Genomic DNA, 19500 nt, shown 5'->3' on the forward strand with positions numbered 1-19500 from the left:
CTCACCTGTAACAGTGTCACTGAAATTTAGCATGAATATAATTGGAAGATCCAAGTACACCATTATTGTTTCTCTGGATTTGGGATTCCAGCCAGAGACATTTGTTGCATGTCATGTCCTTTTCCCTTCCCTTGTTTCCTGTCTGTCTACTGTCATCTATCCAATAAAGAATTTAATGTTGGAATGAGAAATTCTGAATAAAAATGCTTTAGAAATAGACAATAGACATCTGCTTAATTTATACTACTTTATTTTTTCATTGTTATATTCAGTCACTAGCTCTTTTTTCTGAAAACATGAATCTCATTTCTTGTGTTTCTTGAATATACATTTTTATGGCTTTTGTTTTACTGTGATTGACTCTGTCAAGACTATCTATTACTTTGGAATAAGGAGAAAGTAATACAACAACTACTGTATATTTGTCAGTGTTCACAGTTAGAAATAATGTTGGTGAAGAATAACTTATTCTGGACTCCTTAATTTGAGTCTTTGAACCCCCTCCATACATGTTTTAAGACACATAAAAATACTCTGCTTTTAATAATAATTTGTGTCTAATATGGTTTCCCCCCAAAAAAGTTCAATTACCTCATTAAGAATCTATGAATATGCAATTTTTGTTCATTTCAAAAGTTTAACTGCTGGAAACAGGAAGTTCCTATGTGTATTGGAGGCTTCAAGTTTCCACATCACACTTGTGTAAGTTACATACTGGACCACGATTGGCTCCAAACTAGTTGTGATGTCACAAATCATGCTCATAGGTATACATCTTGAAGTCAGATTTTTGATAAATACAGAGTAACTTTCCTCCATCGGCAGATGAAACTGAAAACAGACTTCTAATATCAAACTCTGTATGTACATCATTGTGAAGCTCAAACATCCAACTGTAGGAACAAGAAGAAAAACACATTTTTGACTTGAGGGTGACTTTAAACTTTCTTATGACTTGGAATAACATTGACATGCTCCCACCCAGGGCTGCAGTCATTATACTGTGGTCATACTGTGGTCATTAGTCCAAGTCCCCTCCAATGTAAGACTATAAACCAAAAATTAAGTCTATGAAGCTTTAAGGCCAAAAGTCGTCTAATTTAAATATATTGTGTCTAAAATGCTGAAACTAGCCTATAAAACAACTATAATTTGTTACTTTTTTAGGCTGTTGAATGTAACTCCATCCAGGTGGCTAAAACCCTTCAATCCCAGGAAAAATACAGGACTCACTGACTGAACTAACTGGTCTCAATAAAACTGACCCGTTATTTGAATCCAGGACGGTAATACCACACGTCACCAGCAGAGGGGGCGCTGTCCCAAGCACAGCCATGCTGTCCGGAAGACCAATGTAAATATTTTCGTGACGTTTCATCTCCCGGATCATTATTCACATCCACCCATTAAGAAGAATATCTGACCCAGCTCATGACAAACACCGCTGTGTTTCCTGTTTGGTCCGTTTCTTTCTGACCTGACTGTGTTGCTGTGATTTCGGCCCCTTCTCTTCGGGTTTCCATCCACACTGCTGCTGCAGCTTCAGCTTGTTTCTTGTGTGTAACATGCAGAAAAGAAGGAAGCCAGAGCCGATCCAACTCAACCCCATTCCCGATGGAAACACTATCAACGGCACCGGAGCCATAGAGTGAGTGACAGCGTTCATCCATTAGTGATGGTCAGGCTGGGCTGGTGAATGTGGTTTATCGATATTCTGATTTATCATTAATGGAAGGTGCATGCTCAATATGTTAAGGCACATGAGAGCTGCATCACTAGCTATAGATAGCTCCGTTACAGTATGTGTAAACTTGTCTCTTATATGGGACTGTGTGTGTGTGTGTGTGTGTGTGTGTGTGTGTGTGTGTGTGTGTGTGTGTGTGTGTGTGTTTGAGATATACACTAGGGCTGCAAATAATGATCATTGTCATTATCAATTAATATAAAGAGTTCATTTTTGATTAATTGGATAATTGTATAATTTATAAAATGCTCATTTCAGGTTCCCAAAGCCCACCAAAACATCTTCAAATTGCTTGTTTTATCTGATCAACAGTAACTGATGATTACTACATTATGGACTAAACACTGTGTATTATTTTATCAATGAAACTATGAACAGTTTAGGCTATAATTTTAGAAAATTGTGAAGAATAGTGTGTCACAATTTCTCTGAGCCTAAGGCGACGTCTTTATATTCAGTAAGAATAAAACTACAAAGGTATTCAATTTTCACTGATATAAAACAGAGAAAACTAAATTTTAACATTTGAGAAGCTGAAACCAGTTAACGTTTGACATTTATGTTTGATAAATTACTCAAAAGATGAAACAGATATCAAAATATGTAGCGATCAGTTTATATGTCTCCCAACTGACTAATTTCAGCCTCAACTAGCAGCTAAAAATCCAAAGTTGTTCAATTTATAACGACATAAAATTAAAAAATCACCATATCCTGATTCTTTTAGAAGATACAACCAGTAAATGTTTGGCATTTTTTCTTGATGAATGTCAACAACTGATGATCAAATTATGGGTTGAAGAAATCAAATCAACTAACACTAAATATTGGTGGTGATAAAAATCCTCCTGCTTTCATTTTATGTTTTAAAGTTGACTTATGTTAATTTCCTAAGTCACTGTCATACATTAATATGTCACAGTGCTTCTCAGCAGAGAGGATCTAAACTCATTGTCTCTAATGTGCAGCTCTCAGATCCTCAGCTCATCATGGATGAGCAGGACACTCCTTCACTCTCACGGCTCACTGTGTGCACACTGATTAGTCAGAGACTGACCTTTGCGGGGAAGCAGCAGTGTGTAGAATAATATTTCTGTGTGTTGAAGAAGTTTTGTGTAGGCCTGTTCCCACCACACAGTAAACACAGTAATGGAGATATTAAATTGTTGTGACACTGTGCTCTAGTTCTCAGTTCACAGGGAAAATCCCAGTCGTTCCAGCAACAAGCTGGATCAGTCGAGATGAGGATTACGTAACATGTCATCCATCGTGATGGCTGGTTTTCTAATGTGTTGTAGAGGCGGAATATTTCATTGTTTCATCATTACATCATATCTCTGAAGGCAACGTGCCATTCCAGTCTTTTGCGATGAATAACTGAAATGGACTAAAATCTAATTTTTATTCAATTCTTAGATGTTAGATTTTTAGCTAAAATTCAGTAGCAGTTAGTTGATATCAGCAGAAATTGGATTAGAGGTGGAACAAATAGTCAATTAACCAATCAGGCGATTGACCGAAAACAATTAAAAATTAACTATAACAGTATGATGAATAATAAAACCTTATTTGTATAGCACAAGAAAAGACAAAAATACCAAAAAGATCTGACAACTGATTAATTGTTTCTATCACTTTTCAACCCGGTAGCAGCTTCAGAGTTGTGAGGATTTACCTCTTCTCTTTGTCTTATGTTATATTAAAATGTATGTTTTGGGTTTGGGATTGTTTCTCAGACAAAACATGCGATTAGAAGAAGCGATCGGAAGATGAATTGATAATGAAAATATCTAATACATTAGATATAAGCACCTCAGTAAACTGTAAAACTATTTTTTAACATTTGATTTTAAATTGGAGAAACTGAAGAGCGAGCTTCCATTATAAAGAATATGCTTAGTCCTATACATACAGTATATCTTCAGACACATTGTGCTTTCATGATGGAGGCTCGACATGCTGATAATGTTGAACAGCTGAGTTGTGCCTTGGCTTAGTTTTTGATGATGACATTCCTGCCGCTGTGGGCAGGCTGTGACGGGCCGAGGAGTATTATGTCAGGATGGAACAACAATCAGGAACTCTGATTCAGAGATTTGGAAGTCTTTGCTGTGGAGGGATTCTTGTCCCACCGCAGTGAGAACTCTGCGCGCACGTGTGTGTGTGTGTGTGTGCTCACCAATGCCCAGCTGTATTGTGCTCTGTGGCAGTCAGACTGATGTCGTGCTGACACGCTGTGCAGGCTGGTGTTACTCAGACCTCTTTCCCATAAAAAGCCACTTTTGTCTGGGTGCACACTTTCAGCTGGCTGAGACTCAAAGGAAAAGCAAATCCTGTTTCAGTCCAGTGATGGTGGTTGACGAGACTGCAGGCACACAACTTTTCCTCACACTTTGCACACATTTTGTCTTGCATGAAACTGCACTCCCACACAACCACATGAAGAAGGAAATGGTAAAAATGTATTATATTTACACAGTTACAGCATCACAGGTTAAATTTGGCCTAATAATGAGAAATCTAATTGAATAATGGCAGAGTTTAGTGTTTCATTATGAGCTCTAAACACCACACTTATGTCATACACATATGGTAATTATTCCACCTATAGTAGTATTCTTCCTCCATACCAAATGCTTTATACAACAAACACTTGTATGCTGTAAAGCAGATGCCACGGGCACCAAAGAAGTTTTCTGTTTTCCAAGCAGGATTGCAGTATGAATCTACTCTTAAAATGCTGCAGCCAAATCCATTAAACCTGGACTGAAGGCTCCTCAGATTATACTGAAAATGTGAGAAACTTATCTGAATTAGAATTTGAAACAAAAGTTGATGTGTAGACTAATTTGGCTTTGATAGGCCGTTTGAATTCCTGAGTTTTTCAGTTCAGTACACACTAAAGTGCCCCTTTCACCATAGCACCTCCAGTGTCTAGACTTTTTCAAGCCCACATAAAAAACAAATAACATTTATGTGCGCTTTCCATAATTTGACCAACAGGCATCTGAACTTATGGAAGTTTTTTGGAGAAGTACACCGATGTATGGCAATTTCCAAAGGAGCTCAGTGTCGATGTCAGACAGGTCAAATGTATCATCAAGTTTTTTAACTCCTGCAAAGGCCTTAAGGAACCAAAAGGTGGATGGCTGATTTGTTTCTGGGGGGGCTTGGACCTTTGCCAAGTCTTTGCAGACCAGTGAAGGGGAGGATTGAATTTAAAGAATCAGGCTCCACAGGTGGTATAATAGGATGGGTGTGTATATCTGGGGCTAACATAGATGTAATGTAGCAGATAAGAGGATGAGGGTATGTATGGGTGCTTTCAAGGTCAAACCAGAGGGCATCATTTTCTGGGAGCACTTTCCCAGTGCCATGTTCCAGTTGGTACTTTTAATGGTGACCGACAAATTAAAGAAGCACAAGGCTGCAGCTGTCCACAGTTCTTTGTAGTTTGTGCAGTTTGTCAGGTTACAAAATAAAATCAAATAGCATCACTGAAGGTTTACTGTGTGATCGTACAGTGAACAGGGTCATCCCCACAGGTGTTTCTTATTTTGGTTAATTAGACCACTTCCCCTTTCCTGTAGTATTTGCCAAGGCTGGACAACTTCCACCTTAGATGAAACGTCCACACACTGACTCCAAACCACAAATTTATTTAAATGGACAACGTTGTCCATTTGAATACATTTATACAGGCATTACTCATTTCATCAATTTCCAATGGCCTTGCACCTAGACCTAGTGTCCTTGTACAACTTCAAACCTTCATCATTATTTTATGCTATGTCAGATGGATGGGAATGACTGGTAAGATTCCTATGTTTAGGACTTTAGAGCGTTCACATTATCCAACAACTCAGGAAGGTTGTATAATGACTGAGTTTAATTACTTTGAATTTGGCTGACATGAGGCATCCATGTTTGTCAGGCACTTCCTATAATTACCATGTATTATTAAGCGCCAAGTCAGAAATATCAGAGCTTTCAGAAAAACACAGTCGTAATTACGACTTGGAGGTTGTTGTAAACACTGTTTATAAGTAGGAAACTTGTAATTACAGTAACTCCGATATGAAGTCTATTCAGCCACAGTAATTGAGAACACTTTTGTGGGTGTACATTCTGGGTTCACTGTTCATTTTAATTATGTTACAATGATTCTGCTCTGCTCTGCCAGAAAAGCATGTTTGCAAATTTGAACTCAGACACTTAAACTCACTTTTATTTGTCCTGGAAGATGGAAGATTTTTTGGTCAAGCAGCACCACTGGAGCAGGGTGGTAGTTATGTGTTTTGCTGAAAAGCACCTCAGTGATGATAATAAAGCATTACCTACTTCCCCACTGAGATTTATAAACAGTAAATGTTTCTGGCCCACTGAGGGGTGGAAACAGAAAAGCCAACAGCCTTTCAAACAAAGAAACTTTTTTTCACAGCAGACATTTTGACTCATCAAAGTAGGAAAAGCACAGGTGTTACTAGTAACATTAATGATGTTCATCAATGATGTTATTGTTATTAGTAACTGTCCTATTCAAGTGTCCCAGTAAGCCATGATCATGAGCCAGCATGCACAATACCAGGACCCTGAAACCAAATGGATTTCAGCCATTGTTAATATTCTCATACACCGGTGCTTTTTCTACTGTGACACGTCAAAATTGTGTGTCACTAACCCTAAGCCTAACCCTAACCCTATGCTGTATAAGTATAATAATAATAATAATAATAATAATAATAACAATAATAACAATAATAATAATGATCTCTGTGTATAATATCAGTATTATATCAGTATTATAGCAGAAACTTAAGAAAATGCACTACTTGTTATATAGAAAGAGAGTGAGGTTGCTCATGCTCCAAAACAAATCTACAAATCTATTTTCAGTGTAGCGCATTATTTTAGTGATTTGGCTCTAGTCCGCATGCAGAAGGATTGGATGCTCACACTAGCACAGGTGTTGCATATTGGGTGTAAATGAGCTTAATCCAATCGATGAGCCTCTTACTGAAGCCAGACCATTCCACTCTGGTGAAAAGGAATTGCCATTCCAGCCCGCCAAATGCTTTCTCAGCGTGAAATGGCTGGCAGCCATGGGAGAACTGTACAGAGAGGCCCACATAATGCCAGCCAAGCATGTAATATTATCAGAGGAGATCTGAGAACAAATAAAAACAACCTGTTCTAGATAGATCTGTTCAGGCAATTGGCTAAAATCTTAAAATATATCCTACCATCACATACGGTCAGATTTAACAGTATCTGCCTGTATTATTAGGGAATTAAATCCATCTAATATATTTAGAGTTTCATCGTTTAGAAAAGTATTGCTGTTGATTCCTTTGTATAGGCTTATTCTGGTTAACAAAGGTCTAATCTTTTATTACATATTGACACACATGATGCACACTCACAAATGAAAATGGAGTGTGAATGTGTGAAAAGGAAATTAATGATTAACACATACAGCAACCACAATAATCTGGAAGTGAATTCATGACTTCCTTGTGATACACCAAATTGTACTATATGTACCTGGTGAAACACAGATTCTGTTACACTCCTGTTTTCTGATACTGAATAATCATGCAGCTCTCAGTCTACTGTGATGCACTTTATAGGTTTGGTAGAGAAAAGCAGAAGTATTTTAAAGAAAACAGTATATAGGTGCAAGAACTGCAGCCTCTAAAATTTATGTTGTTTAATTTATTTCAATATAGGCCTAATAACTTAAAACACTATAAGATCCTATTATTGGGCAAAATCTAAATACTTCAGTTTTTTAAAGATTTACTGTTAGAAGTTAAACTGGCAAATACTTTTCCAACCCAAGAAATAAGGTAAAACCTGATAGCACTTTTTATTCTGATGCATGTGTGGCTCACAACCACAAACACATTCATGATAACAAAGATGACATCTTCTTTCCAGCACTTTATGGCAAACTGCAGATATACTGCGTCTCTTGCGTTCAAGACTACTTGAGGTCCTTGGACATTGTGTGGATGGAGCACAAAAGGCCTGCGTCGTGTTCACTTCCTCCGGCACCTAGAGATGAGCTGCAGTGTGCAGCTGCTGTAGTCCCTCCCACATATTGTGTGGAGAGGCTGCTCCTCTTCTCAGTATCTCCAGCCTCCTCCACCTCCAGCTCTTGTCGGCAGAACGCCCACGCCACCCACAGCCAACTCAAACTCAGCACCTCGTCTCCATGGATATGCAGGCCTGCTGTCAAAAATAAAACCACTTAACCCTCTCTTTGCTGTGTGGTGGAGCAGCGGAGAGAGCGGCGTTCTGCCTTGTTGTAGGTACTCTCCACTGAGTCGTGATTAATCGCGAAGAGGAAAAAAAGCACAATTATTATTGAGTTTGATGAAAATGATCTTATTGTTGGCAAATAAGCATATTATAATGCAAATATGGAAGACTAGCACTTGAAGTAAAGAAAATGAATCCTTATCTAGTAGTTGAAGATGGAACACATTGCAGTAGCTTGTACACTTGCAGGCAAATTAAATCATATCTTGCATGCTTTTGTTTTAAGTATTTTCAGCTTTTAGCTTTGCATTAAAAAGAATTTGTTCCAAATTACATCATAACTCAAGATCAGTTCACTCAGACCAACAATTAGATCATCTAATCAGTTGAAATGACATGATCAATAACTGCTCTTTGCGTGAACAGTTATTGATGAAAGCATAGACTGGTTTTGTGTTTCAGTTTGTGCAGAGAAGGAGAGGTCAGAGTTCCCCCCCACAATTGACTTCTCAAGGAAATGCATCGCCATGACAACAGCAGTGCCAGGGGAGTGGCGTCAAGCCGTCAGCACTCAGATGAACTGAGCTTCCTCACATGGGTATCCGGGAAGGAAAACTGAAAGACAACCTGTGACCCTCACTGGCTGTCTGCTGGCTACTTGGTTGGTCACCATTGTTCTCAAAGGGCAGATGCAGTTGTAGAAATCACACACAAAACTCTGTTTTTCCTCTTAGGTTTCAGTGATATAACACTGTAGATACAGTAGATCTGGATTCCCTCATGTCTCCTGAGGAGACGACCAGTACTTCCAAGAAAGAACATCTGCAAAAACTTCTGTCTGAATAGACTCAAGAAGCTTTTATTTAGGGAAGAATACATTGAGAATACATTAATTACTCATCTTTCTCTGTCTTTGTTTATCCTTCTCTTTGCAAAGAACAAACTTGGAGGCACTGCAGAAGAAACTGGAAGAGCTGGAGTTGGATGAGCAGCAGCGGAAACGCCTGGAAGCCTTTCTGACGCAGAAGCAGAAGGTGGGAGAGCTGAAGGACGATGACTTTGAGAAGATCTGTGAGCTGGGCGCAGGCAACGGAGGAGTTGTGTTCAAGGTCTCCCACCGACCCTCCGGTCTGATTATGGCAAGGAAGGTAAGCTGCTTGCTGTTTGTAGATACAGCTCTGATAAAGACACTGTGAAAAAAAACAACATTTTTTGCACTCAACGTATTTCAGACAGGCAGTATCACTGTTTTCAGAGCGTTGAGGGAAATGTGTCTCTTTTTTCTTGCAAGTATTTTGAGTAGAACATGGGATGTGGGTTTCTGGGACATCAATCTGCCTAAATAAAATATCCAAGAGCCATTGTTGGATACCCACACATAAATGAAATGAAATCACTCAATTATAAACCAAAACATACATCAATATAATTTTTCCCATATGATCATCCATTTTATAATTACATGCATAAATACTAAATAATGTTGTGCATAGCCAAGCACACATCCAAATAGGAGTTTGCATCATTTAGTCTTTATGTTCTGTGTGGCATGAAAATGGTCGTAACCTGATGTCTCCTGTGTTCCAGTTGATCCACCTGGAGATCAAACCTGCCATCAGGAACCAGATCATTAGGGAGCTGCAGGTGCTACATGAGTGTAACTCCCCCTACATTGTGGGCTTCTATGGAGCTTTCTACAGTGATGGAGAAATCAGCATCTGCATGGAGCATATGGTACAGGGCTTTAATATGTTACAGCTGCTGAGTTTTCATTAGCCTTGAAAGAAACTAATTTTGTTTGAAAGTATTGTATTTCAAAAATTACAAAGAGTCCTTCCAGCAGATGCTCTCCATATGTTTCCTCCCTGCTGGCTGTAGGATGGTGGCTCCCTGGACCAGTCGCTTAAGAAAGCAGGCAAGATCCCAGAGCAGATCCTTGGCAAAGTCAGCATTGCTGTGGGTAGCTCCAACACCTCTCCCATCTGTTTCTTACACCGGTCATCACTCTGCAGCTATATTGTGTTGTTTTTAGCCATTCTAGAGGCATGGCTCTAGGGATGGTAATGTTGGACTGTCTGTTGGTCGGTTGGTCCACCACTTTGGTCCAGACTGAAATATCTCTACAATTACGGGATGGGTTGCCATGAAATTTTGTGCAGACAGTCATGGTCCCGACAGGATGAATCCTACTGACTTTTCCTCTGGTACTACAAGCAGGTTAAGCAGGTTTTCACTTATCCTGTCAAATATCTTTTATCTTCTTTATGGATCCTTTATCTTCTGTATTGATAGGTGCAAATTTTGGTACAGACATTCAATGAATTCTATAGACCTTGGTGATCCCCTGGCCTTTCCTGTTGTGTCTCCATGAGGCTGACATTTGTGGTTTTGAGTGATGAATGTCTCAAAAACTATTGGATGGATTGCCATGTAGTTTGGTAAAGACATTCATGCCCCATCAGCTCCTTTGCACCGTCATCTGGTCAAAATTTCAATTTGTCCAAACTAATAACTTTCCCATTAGCCTCAGCTATACTTGTGCCAATTAGCAAATGTTAGCATGCATGCTTACAGGCTAAACAAAGATAGTAAACCTGGTAAATATTACCTGCTAAACACTGCCTGTTTGGATATAAAACTGGGTTTATAACTGAAACATAAGCACTAGTACATTATTTATTTTGCAGTTCCAAATAATCTGTATCATTACTGTGCTGATATGTAGTATTTATCTTTCCAGGTTATTAAAGGGCTCTCCTACCTGAGGGAGAAACACAAGATCATGCACAGAGGTCAGTCACTATTTCATTTACAATGTCACAAACAAAATAAGATATTCTACCCTTTAAAAGACCTTTAAACAAATGCATGTGTCCGTAGCTATGCCGTACTTGTTAACACTGTTTGCTCTAAATTACTTGAGGCAGAGTATTGATCTTCGCTTTAAATTAATTCCCTGTCTTAGATGCATATGCTAGATCTTTGCAGTCAGTGTTGTACATATGAATGATGTAAAGCAAGGTTTAGTCAGACAAGCAGCACAAAATGCACTGAACCTTTTTGTTCTGCTGTGCTTCTAGTTCCCAGTTGAACACTTGCCTACTGTGTTCTCCTAAATACTGCATGTCGCTCTTTCAGACGTCAAGCCTTCTAATATCCTAGTGAATTCCCGCGGTGAGATCAAGCTGTGTGACTTTGGAGTGAGCGGACAGCTCATAGACTCCATGGCCAACTCCTTTGTGGGCACACGCTCCTACATGTCTGTGAGTTAAAATGGACACACTCCTCTCCCACTGCTGCACTTATTTATACATACAATTGCAGTAAGTCTCAAATTCAATACAGATGTTTCATCAGCATTATTCATCATGGTGCATATGGATGTCAGTGTACACAGTGAAGTTCGAATTATTACTTTCCTTTAGCCTTGTGTTTTTGTGACATTTGCTTCATTATCTGTGACTTTGTATTTTAGTAGTAAGGATGAAATTGCATGTGTGTTGTGTAGCCGGAACGTTTACAGGGCACCCATTACTCCGTTCAGTCGGACATCTGGAGTATGGGTCTGTCCCTGGTTGAAATGGCTATTGGACGTTTCCCGATCCCACCACCTGACGCTATGGAACTGGAACAGATTTTTGGCTTTCCAGTGGAAGGGGAAGCAGCCGCCAGCGAGTCCTCCCCAAAGCCACGGCCTCCTGGGCGGCCCGGCAGCTGTAAGTCTATGACACGGGTTCATCCTATGATTTTGTATAGCAGCTTTATTCTTGGTTTAAATGATTTCAAAAGATCTGGGGACATAATTGAACAAAAGAAATCTTTGTCATAAAGTAAAAACTATTGGTGACCTTGAGTGATGAGTAGGAGTAAGAGGCTGATGTCTTCCTTCCATCCCCTTAGCATACGGACCAGACAGCAGGCCTCCGATGGCTATATTCGAGCTACTTGATTACATAGTCAATGAGGTGAGTGTGCCCACTTCATTACCACATCCTGATATGATGAACAGACCCGTATAATGCTGTATGTTGTGCTAATGTATTTACCTTCAGTCATGCAGTTTGGTCATACCATAATTTTTAAAATTTATCCATTCAGTGCTGACAGGCCTTTTAATTTTCAGCCTCCACCGAAGCTGCCTGGGATATTTAGCTCCGACTTCCAAGATTTTGTGAATAAATGGTATGTAAAAAGACATGCACAAGGTAGTCTTCACTCTACTCTGAAACACCAGTTGGTTGTTTTTGTCAACACGTTGGACTTGATGCCACCTAGTGGTGTCAAAAAATAGTGCACATTTATAACACCGTGTTTTGTGTCTCCATTGCAGTTTGATCAAGAATCCTGCAGAAAGAGCAGACTTGAAACAGTTGATGGTTTGTGTGCATATTGAACATTATTCTCATTTCTTGGTTGTTTTTTTTCTAACTAGACAGCTCAACCTGCTCTCCATTTCCCCCTCAGGTGCATCCTTTTATTAAACAGTCTGAGGCAGAGCAGGTTGACTTTGCCGGCTGGTTGTGCAGCACCATCGGACTCAATCAGCCTGTGACACCCACCCATGGTACAGCAATGTGAGACCTGTCTATGTGCTCTCACCAACCACATACACCAAGGTCCTCTAATGCAGTGGTTCTCAAACTTTCTCCACATCAAGGACCCCTAAACTGACAAACTAGACCACAGATCCCCATCTGATAAGATTATTTGTTTTAGAGGATTTATTACATAAAGTGTATTAAACCCATGACCAAATTAGTCATACATTGTCATTATCTTACTTATGGATGGAATTAAAATGAAAATAAATTATTGCCCTTTTGCTGGGGAGCCCCTGGAACCACCTCAAGGACCCCAGACCCTACTTTGAGAACCTCTGCTCTAATGGCTGGATTTGCATTATGGGTAAAATGTATCTGTTTATACTAAGTATTTATTGGATTAAAAAAAAGGTTGTGCAATCAATAGTTGTATATTTAGTTTACAAACTACAAGCCAAGTGAAATTAATCGTGTATTGAACAATTATTTGGTCTATACTGGAGGTCTGCCTGAAAAGCCATCTTTTTCTAATGATCAAATTACTTACATGATAAATGCTGCTCAACCTGTGTGCTGATATTTCTCTTTACCCCCTTGTCCTTACAGCTCCAGACTCAAATCTTTGTTAGCTTATGTGAAATAGTAAGTCTTGTGAATTAAAATTTTTGAATGACAGGTCTGACTCATGAATTTGAAAACACTGATTTATTCATCATTGAACGCCAGTCTATTTATAGATTTATGCCTTGGGTTTTGCAGGTGCTCCCTTTTTGCTGGGCTTCTTCTTGGGTCTCAGCATCTTGGCCTTGATCTGTAGAGAGACCAAACGGGATTTTAAATTCACAAATTAATGCTACATTTTTTTAAAATATGACCTTAAGATGTTAAGGTTCTTAAGGCAGGGTCATGCTTCAGGATGGCATGAAAACTTGCTGTCTTGGTGTATAGGTTGAGTTTGAGCATTATCTTCAAGGTCTTCAGAGGATTCTTCTTCAGGACTCTGCGGTTGATCTTCTTGCTGTAATGAAAATATAAAAAAACAGCCTTATTCATGTGAAGTTCACCTAAACTGCAGTTTCTGTACTAAACATGCTGCATAGCTCAGGACTTCCATATAATCAGGATTCAGAAACACGGACCTGAAGTGGAACATCATCATAGTTTGACAAGTTAAAACAAAGTTATTAATCTTAATGTGAGCAATACGTACCTAGGTGTGCGAAGTGCTTTCTGGATCTCCTCGCTCTTCAGAATCCTGCTCAGATCTGTGTTGGTCATCTTGTGCATTGGCAGGCTGAAATAGGAGGCATTAAGATTTAAGTTCACGTAATATGCAAACAGTAAATTGATCAGTATTGTGTTACACAAATCCCTACACAAACTCAGAACTTCGGTAAATATCAGGATTTCAAAAACACGGACCTGAAGTGGAAGCTCATCACTGTCACTTGATCATCACTTATTTGTGCTACAGTGTGCATGCTCATTAAATACTCACTTGTATCCAGTCTTCAGGGAGGCAGGTTTACGCCAGGTGCCGTACAGCTCATCAAGCTTGCAGAAAGCACTCTCAGTCCAGATGCAGAAGTGTCCAATTGACAAACTAGACCACAGACCCCCATTTGATAAGATTTTGTCCCAGGGTCCCCATCTGGTAAGATTTTTGCTTTTAGATGACTTATTACAGAAAGTGTATTAAACCCATGACCAAAATAGTCATAAATTGTCATGTTACTTATGGATGGAATTAAAGTGAAAAATAAATTATTCCCGTTTTTGCTGGGGACCCCCTGGAACCACCTCAAGCGACCCAGACCCCACTTTGGGAACCTCTACTCTAACAGCTGGATTTGCATTATGAGTAAAAAGTATCTGTTTATACGAATTATTTATTGGATTAAAAAAAAAGTTGTGCAATCAATAGTTGTATATTTAGTGTACAAACTACTAGCCAAGTGAAATTAACTGTGTATAGAACAATTATTTGGTCTATACTGGAGGTCTGCCTGAAAAGCCATCTTTTCTAAATGATCAAATTACTTACATGATAAATGCTGCTCAACCTGTGTGCTGATATTTCTCTTTACCCCCTTGTCCTTACAGCTCCAGACTCAAATCTTTGTTAGCTTACGTGAAATAGTAAGTCTTGTGAATTAAAATTTTTGAATGACAGGTCTGACTCATGAATTTGAAACCACTGATTTATTCATCATTGAAATCCAGTCTATTTATAGATTTATGCCTTGGGTTTTGCAGGTGCTCCCTTCTTGCCGGGCTTCTTCTTGGGTTTCAGCATCTTGGCCTTGATCTATAGAGAGACCAAACAGGATTTCAAATTCAAAAATCACATGTTAACTCTACAATTTTTAAAATATGACCTTAAGATGTTAAGGTTCTTACGGCAGGATCATGCTTCAGGATGGCATGACGTCTTGCTGTCTTGGCATAAGGGTTGAGTTTGAGCATTATCCTCAAGTTCTTCAGAGGATTCTTCTTCAGGACTCTGCGGTTGATCTTCTTGCTGTAATGAAAATATGAAAAACAGCCTTATTCATGTGAAGTTCACCTAAACTGCAGTTTTTGTACTAAACTTCCTGCATCGCTCAGGACTTCCATATAATCAGGATTCAGAAACACGGACCTGAAGTGGAACATCATCATAGTTTGACAAGTCAAAACAAAGCTATAAATCTTAATGTGAGCAATACGTACTTAGGTGTGCGAAGTGCTTTCTGGATCTCCTCGCTCTTCAGAATCCTGCTCAGATCTGTGTTGGTCATCTTGTGCATTGGCAGGCTGAAATAGGAGGCATTAAGATTTAACTTCATGTAATATGCAAACGGTAAATTGATCAGTATTGCGTTACTCAAACTCAGAACTTCGGTAAATATCACATGATTTCAAAAACACGGACCTGAAGTGGAAGCTCATCACTGTCACTTGATCATCACTTTTATTTGCGCTACAGTGCGCATGCTCATTAAATACTCACTTGTATCCAACCTTCAGGGAGGCAGGTTTACGCCAGGTGCCGTACAGCTCATCAAGCTTGCGGAAAGCACTCTCGGTCCAGATGCAGAAGCGTCCAACATGACCACCAGGGGCGAGCCTCAGGAGGTTCAGTTTGTTCACGTTCTGCAGAGTGATGCCTGCATAATAAAGAATAATAATTTTTAAAAAACTCAGGGTTATACAGAGCCTTATTGGTTCTTGTAAAAATATTTGCATTTATTAAAAAAAACATTAGCTTATTACCAATGAAGCCACACAATTCAGAAGACTACATCAAGCAAGATAGGATTCATTATACATTAGATGTAACACCTACATAAATACAGAGTTGTGCTGTGACTGGGGCCTAAAAGATAAGTCTTACTGCTTATGTCACTACTTTGTCCTTTTTTTTCACATCTTAATTAAAATTTGTAAAACCTACTGCAGTACTCATTTGGATAATGTTCTGTATGTTATGTATCCTTTTTAACAGTAATGAATTTTTCTTTTGAACAAACCTGGGATATTTCTGAAGGCTTTTGTGACACCGGCGTCTTGGTTGTAGATGATGCACGGCCCTCTGCGTTGAATGCGTCTGCGATTCCTCATCTTACCCTTACCGGCACGCATGCGCTGAGAGGAGTACACCTGAGAAAAGAATATTTACAATGTTAGTTCAATACAGTATTTGAATGAAGAAACCTGCGAGTGTATTAAATATATGGCTCAGTTGAGTGTTTGGCAGGGAAACAGAGTCTGAGGTTTTAATACCACACTACACAACATATATATGAATCAGATAACAGATGCTTGGCAATGGCATGTTCCTCAGTCATGCTTCACTCAACATGTACTGCAACAATCTTTGGCTCTTGTGCCATGTTTTGGGGATTTTTCAGTCTTCAGTCTCTTATTTAAATGAGTGAAACTTGTTTGAGGGATTACCTCTAAACCTGAAGAGACTAAAATGTAGACCATGATTCCTACACTGTTCCTACAACAGGGATATAACACAATCCCAATGCCCAATCTACAGACCAAAGAAGCTGAAACTCTACAAGTTTAGATTACCTTCTTGATGTCATTCCAGGCTTTAAGCTTCTTCAGCAGGAGCACTGCCTCCTTGGTCTTCTTGTAGCCCTCAACTTTGTCTTCAACCACCAGTGGGACCTCTGGGATTTCCTCAATGCGGTGTCCTAGTAGACAATATCATGTTAACCAAGATACACACATACACACACAAACTCTTGTGACTATCAAAGACTACAAAGTGTTACCGGAGCTTGCTCAGAATTTATTACACATCAATGCCCGATGACAGCTTAACGACAGCAGGCAACTGTCACTGTTCACAGGGTCAGACGCAAATTACACCATCATGGCAAGTCAAATGTTATGCAGTACTTAAAAATGTTGATACTACAGGACTGTTGGAATTGCTTTATATTCCTTAAAAGTATCCACATATGTTTAGTCCTACATGGATGGATATGCTTCTTTATAGGAACTTACCCTTGGACATCACAAGTGCAGGAATGGCAGAGGCAGCCAGGGCAGAGCAGATGGCATAGCGCTTCTGGGTTGTGTTGATTCTGCGGTGCCAACGGCGCCAGGTCTTAGTGGGGGCAAACATACGACCTCCGCGACACATCTAGAGCAAAGTCAAGGAGTTTTCACCAATACTGAAGTAATATTGAGTACAAACTACCTGCTCAGACTCAAAGTTCGTCAATCAACTGCACCAGCATATGACAGCAGGCATTCTGTCACTGGACACAGAGTCGGACGCAAATTACACCATCACAGCAAGTCTGAAGATTTAAGTTTGCCTTCGCATATAATGTGTATAAAAAGGGGAGAATAATTTGTAACAGTGTAAATTCTGGTAAAAAGGATACATTTCCAAAAGCACCCTGGCCAGAGCGGTGAGTACCACCACCCCTCACACGAGGGATACGGGCCACAGCTCTTCCTGTACCCCAGGACTCCGCACTGGTCTGGTGGCCTAGAATATAAACAGACAATTAAAATTACACACAAAGCACATAAACTTAGTAAATCAATTAATTAAACCAGCTCAGCAACTGTAAAACTATGTTAAACTTAGCGTGCCAGCTGCTGACTTTCATACACATTACACTTATAGCGTATATGTAAAAACTCCTTTATTTGCCCCTTGTGAATTTTTTGATCTAACATGGCTCGTTACATTAATGCAACGTGTTTTATTATTATTGTCATTATTATTGTTATTGTTATCATTATTATTATTATTGTTATTATTATTATTAGCACACTGCATACTATTTACACTAAATATTTGCAGATTCAAGTTTAATTTTTCATTCAATTTAAACCTGTAGCAGCTCTCCGTGTATTTTAACTATAAATCTCATTTAGAATTGCTGAATTTTGTGTGTATTTTTGACTATTATGCACCACGACACCAAGCCAGATTCCTTATATGTGCAAACCCACTTAGCAATAAACCTGGTTCTGATATACTGACCTGCCAGTTCACTGACTGCATAGGGCTGGCGGCTGTTCTTGCGCATGTTGGTGTGAACAAAATTCACAACATCAGGGCGAATTGGAGCCTTGAACACAGCAGGCATGACAACATTCTTGCCTGAGGATTCTCCTTTCTCGGAGTAAACCGAGATCAGGGGTCGGGCACAGGCCTGCAGAAGAAAAATGAACATTATTAATCATTAGGCAGATATGTTGGATTTGAGACGGTAATGTATACTCAATACAATGCAGTATTTCCTTAAGACGCTGAAGTTAGCTTCAAATTCTGGGTTTAAGGAAAAGTTAAGGGAAACATGACATTTTTTCTCCACCATTTTCACTAACGAAAACAGAAGAAAGGGCAATTTCAATAATATTTCTCCATCCAGACCATATTATAGCAGTTTTTTTTCAGTTTTGACAAATACAATATAGGTTTCACAAATCTATGTCTTAATGAGTCTCGGGAGTCTTGTTCATCTTGTCCAGATTTGACAAGTCAAAAGTATAGTGATTTTGATCTGGATGAGGGAAAAAAAAACCAGACAGATCGCCCTTTTAATTTCCCCCTAACATGTGCATGCATAGCAAACTGTACTAACTTTAAAGCCAGGCTGACTTAAAATAACCCTACACTGCTTGACAAATTAACTGCATCTCGCGTTGGTTGGCATAATCAAAGAAATAATGCTTCTCAGTCACTATGATTGAAACAAATTAATCGCTAATCTTCGGGTATCGGTCTTACTTAAGCTCGATTCCGCTAGCATGACTTAGCTAACAAATCTGTCACATTACCTCGACCCCTCATAGCACAAGTACATTAAGAACATAAATGCACTCAATTGACCGGAGTATAATCTACGGCGAAGGAAAAGATTAATAAAATTTACTTCGCGACATCTTCCTCCTGCTATAATGACGAGACAATCACACGTGTAACCGAGTTGAACTAACGCTGCTCGTCCAAAATGGCTCCTCGTGTTAGCTTTGCTAGCCGGTAGCTTTCCAACTCACTGCTTTATAATATATGAACTTAGGCTTTCGCAGGGCACAAAACACGGCCGTATTTCTCAAGTACAACGAATGGTGTAAACCTAAACATTATATAGCATGTTAACAACGATATTGATGACATTTCTCACCATTTTCGTTATTTAGTTTTCGGCTCGCCGGGAACCACGCTCCTCACGCTATGGCGGCCACAGTAAAAAGGAAGTTAGTGAATTGTCTCAAGCGGTTTATGCATCCGCTCGAGGACATACTACTTCCGTTTAGAGCCTTGTTTCGATAATTATGTTGGTTAATTGTAGAGAAATACGCAAGATTAATATTATATGAATGAAAAAACAATTACTTTATTAAAATTATTAAAGTTACTAGTTTTAATGCTTTTTTCCCGGGCTAAACAAAACCGCTTCAAAGTTTGGTTGCAGTAGCTGGGAC

General features: G+C 39.3%; 3 protein-coding genes and 6 non-coding genes across 9 annotated transcripts; 1 reads left to right on the forward strand and 8 right to left on the reverse strand.

Moving 5' to 3' along the window:
- Positions 1-1344: 1344 nt before the first annotated feature.
- On the forward strand, positions 1345-13224 carry map2k1 (mitogen-activated protein kinase kinase 1). Its single transcript, XM_044357603.1, has 11 exons — positions 1345-1648; positions 8946-9156; positions 9596-9742; positions 9887-9964; positions 10749-10800; positions 11147-11271; positions 11517-11724; positions 11909-11973; positions 12132-12190; positions 12339-12384; positions 12473-13224. Exons 1-11 carry the CDS (start codon positions 1566-1568, stop codon positions 12584-12586), a joined length of 1188 nt encoding a protein of 395 aa, XP_044213538.1. The 5' UTR covers positions 1345-1565; the 3' UTR covers positions 12587-13224.
- Positions 13225-13239: 15 nt separating this feature from the next.
- LOC122985642 (60S ribosomal protein L4-like) lies at positions 13240-14567 on the reverse strand. The gene is made up of 5 exons (XM_044356469.1): positions 14556-14567; positions 14048-14226; positions 13760-13843; positions 13483-13567; positions 13240-13360 (listed from the first exon to the last, which is right to left on the reverse strand). Exons 1-5 carry the CDS (start codon positions 14565-14567, stop codon positions 13289-13291), a joined length of 432 nt encoding a protein of 143 aa, XP_044212404.1. The 3' UTR covers positions 13240-13288.
- Positions 13647-13713, reverse strand: LOC122986574. The gene has a single exon (XR_006404333.1). It is a non-coding gene; the product is annotated as a small nucleolar RNA SNORD18 (small nucleolar RNA).
- Positions 13928-13996, reverse strand: LOC122986573. Its single transcript, XR_006404332.1, has one exon. It is a non-coding gene; the product is annotated as a small nucleolar RNA SNORD18 (small nucleolar RNA).
- A 165-nt stretch (positions 14568-14732) lies between the features above and the next one.
- Positions 14733-19305, reverse strand: LOC122986199 (60S ribosomal protein L4-B). The gene is made up of 10 exons (XM_044357334.1): positions 19200-19305; positions 18053-18224; positions 17442-17548; positions 17056-17194; positions 16615-16739; positions 16062-16191; positions 15542-15698; positions 15262-15345; positions 14950-15070; positions 14733-14857 (listed from the first exon to the last, which is right to left on the reverse strand). The coding sequence occupies exons 1-10, from the start codon at positions 19200-19202 to the stop codon at positions 14786-14788; spliced, it is 1110 nt and encodes a 369-aa protein (XP_044213269.1). The 5' UTR covers positions 19203-19305; the 3' UTR covers positions 14733-14785.
- Positions 15149-15215, reverse strand: LOC122986575. The gene has a single exon (XR_006404334.1). It is a non-coding gene; the product is annotated as a small nucleolar RNA SNORD18 (small nucleolar RNA).
- LOC122986572 lies at positions 15418-15488 on the reverse strand. Its single transcript, XR_006404331.1, has one exon. It is a non-coding gene; the product is annotated as a small nucleolar RNA SNORD18 (small nucleolar RNA).
- LOC122986576 lies at positions 16828-16927 on the reverse strand. Its single transcript, XR_006404335.1, has one exon. It is a non-coding gene; the product is annotated as a small nucleolar RNA SNORD16 (small nucleolar RNA).
- On the reverse strand, positions 17253-17351 carry LOC122986577. The gene has a single exon (XR_006404336.1). It is a non-coding gene; the product is annotated as a small nucleolar RNA SNORD16 (small nucleolar RNA).
- Positions 19306-19500: the final 195 nt, after the last annotated feature.

This window comes from Thunnus albacares, chromosome 7, assembly GCF_914725855.1.
Source record: "Thunnus albacares chromosome 7, fThuAlb1.1, whole genome shotgun sequence".
In the NCBI taxonomy this organism is placed as follows: Eukaryota; Metazoa; Chordata; class Actinopteri; order Scombriformes; family Scombridae; genus Thunnus; species Thunnus albacares.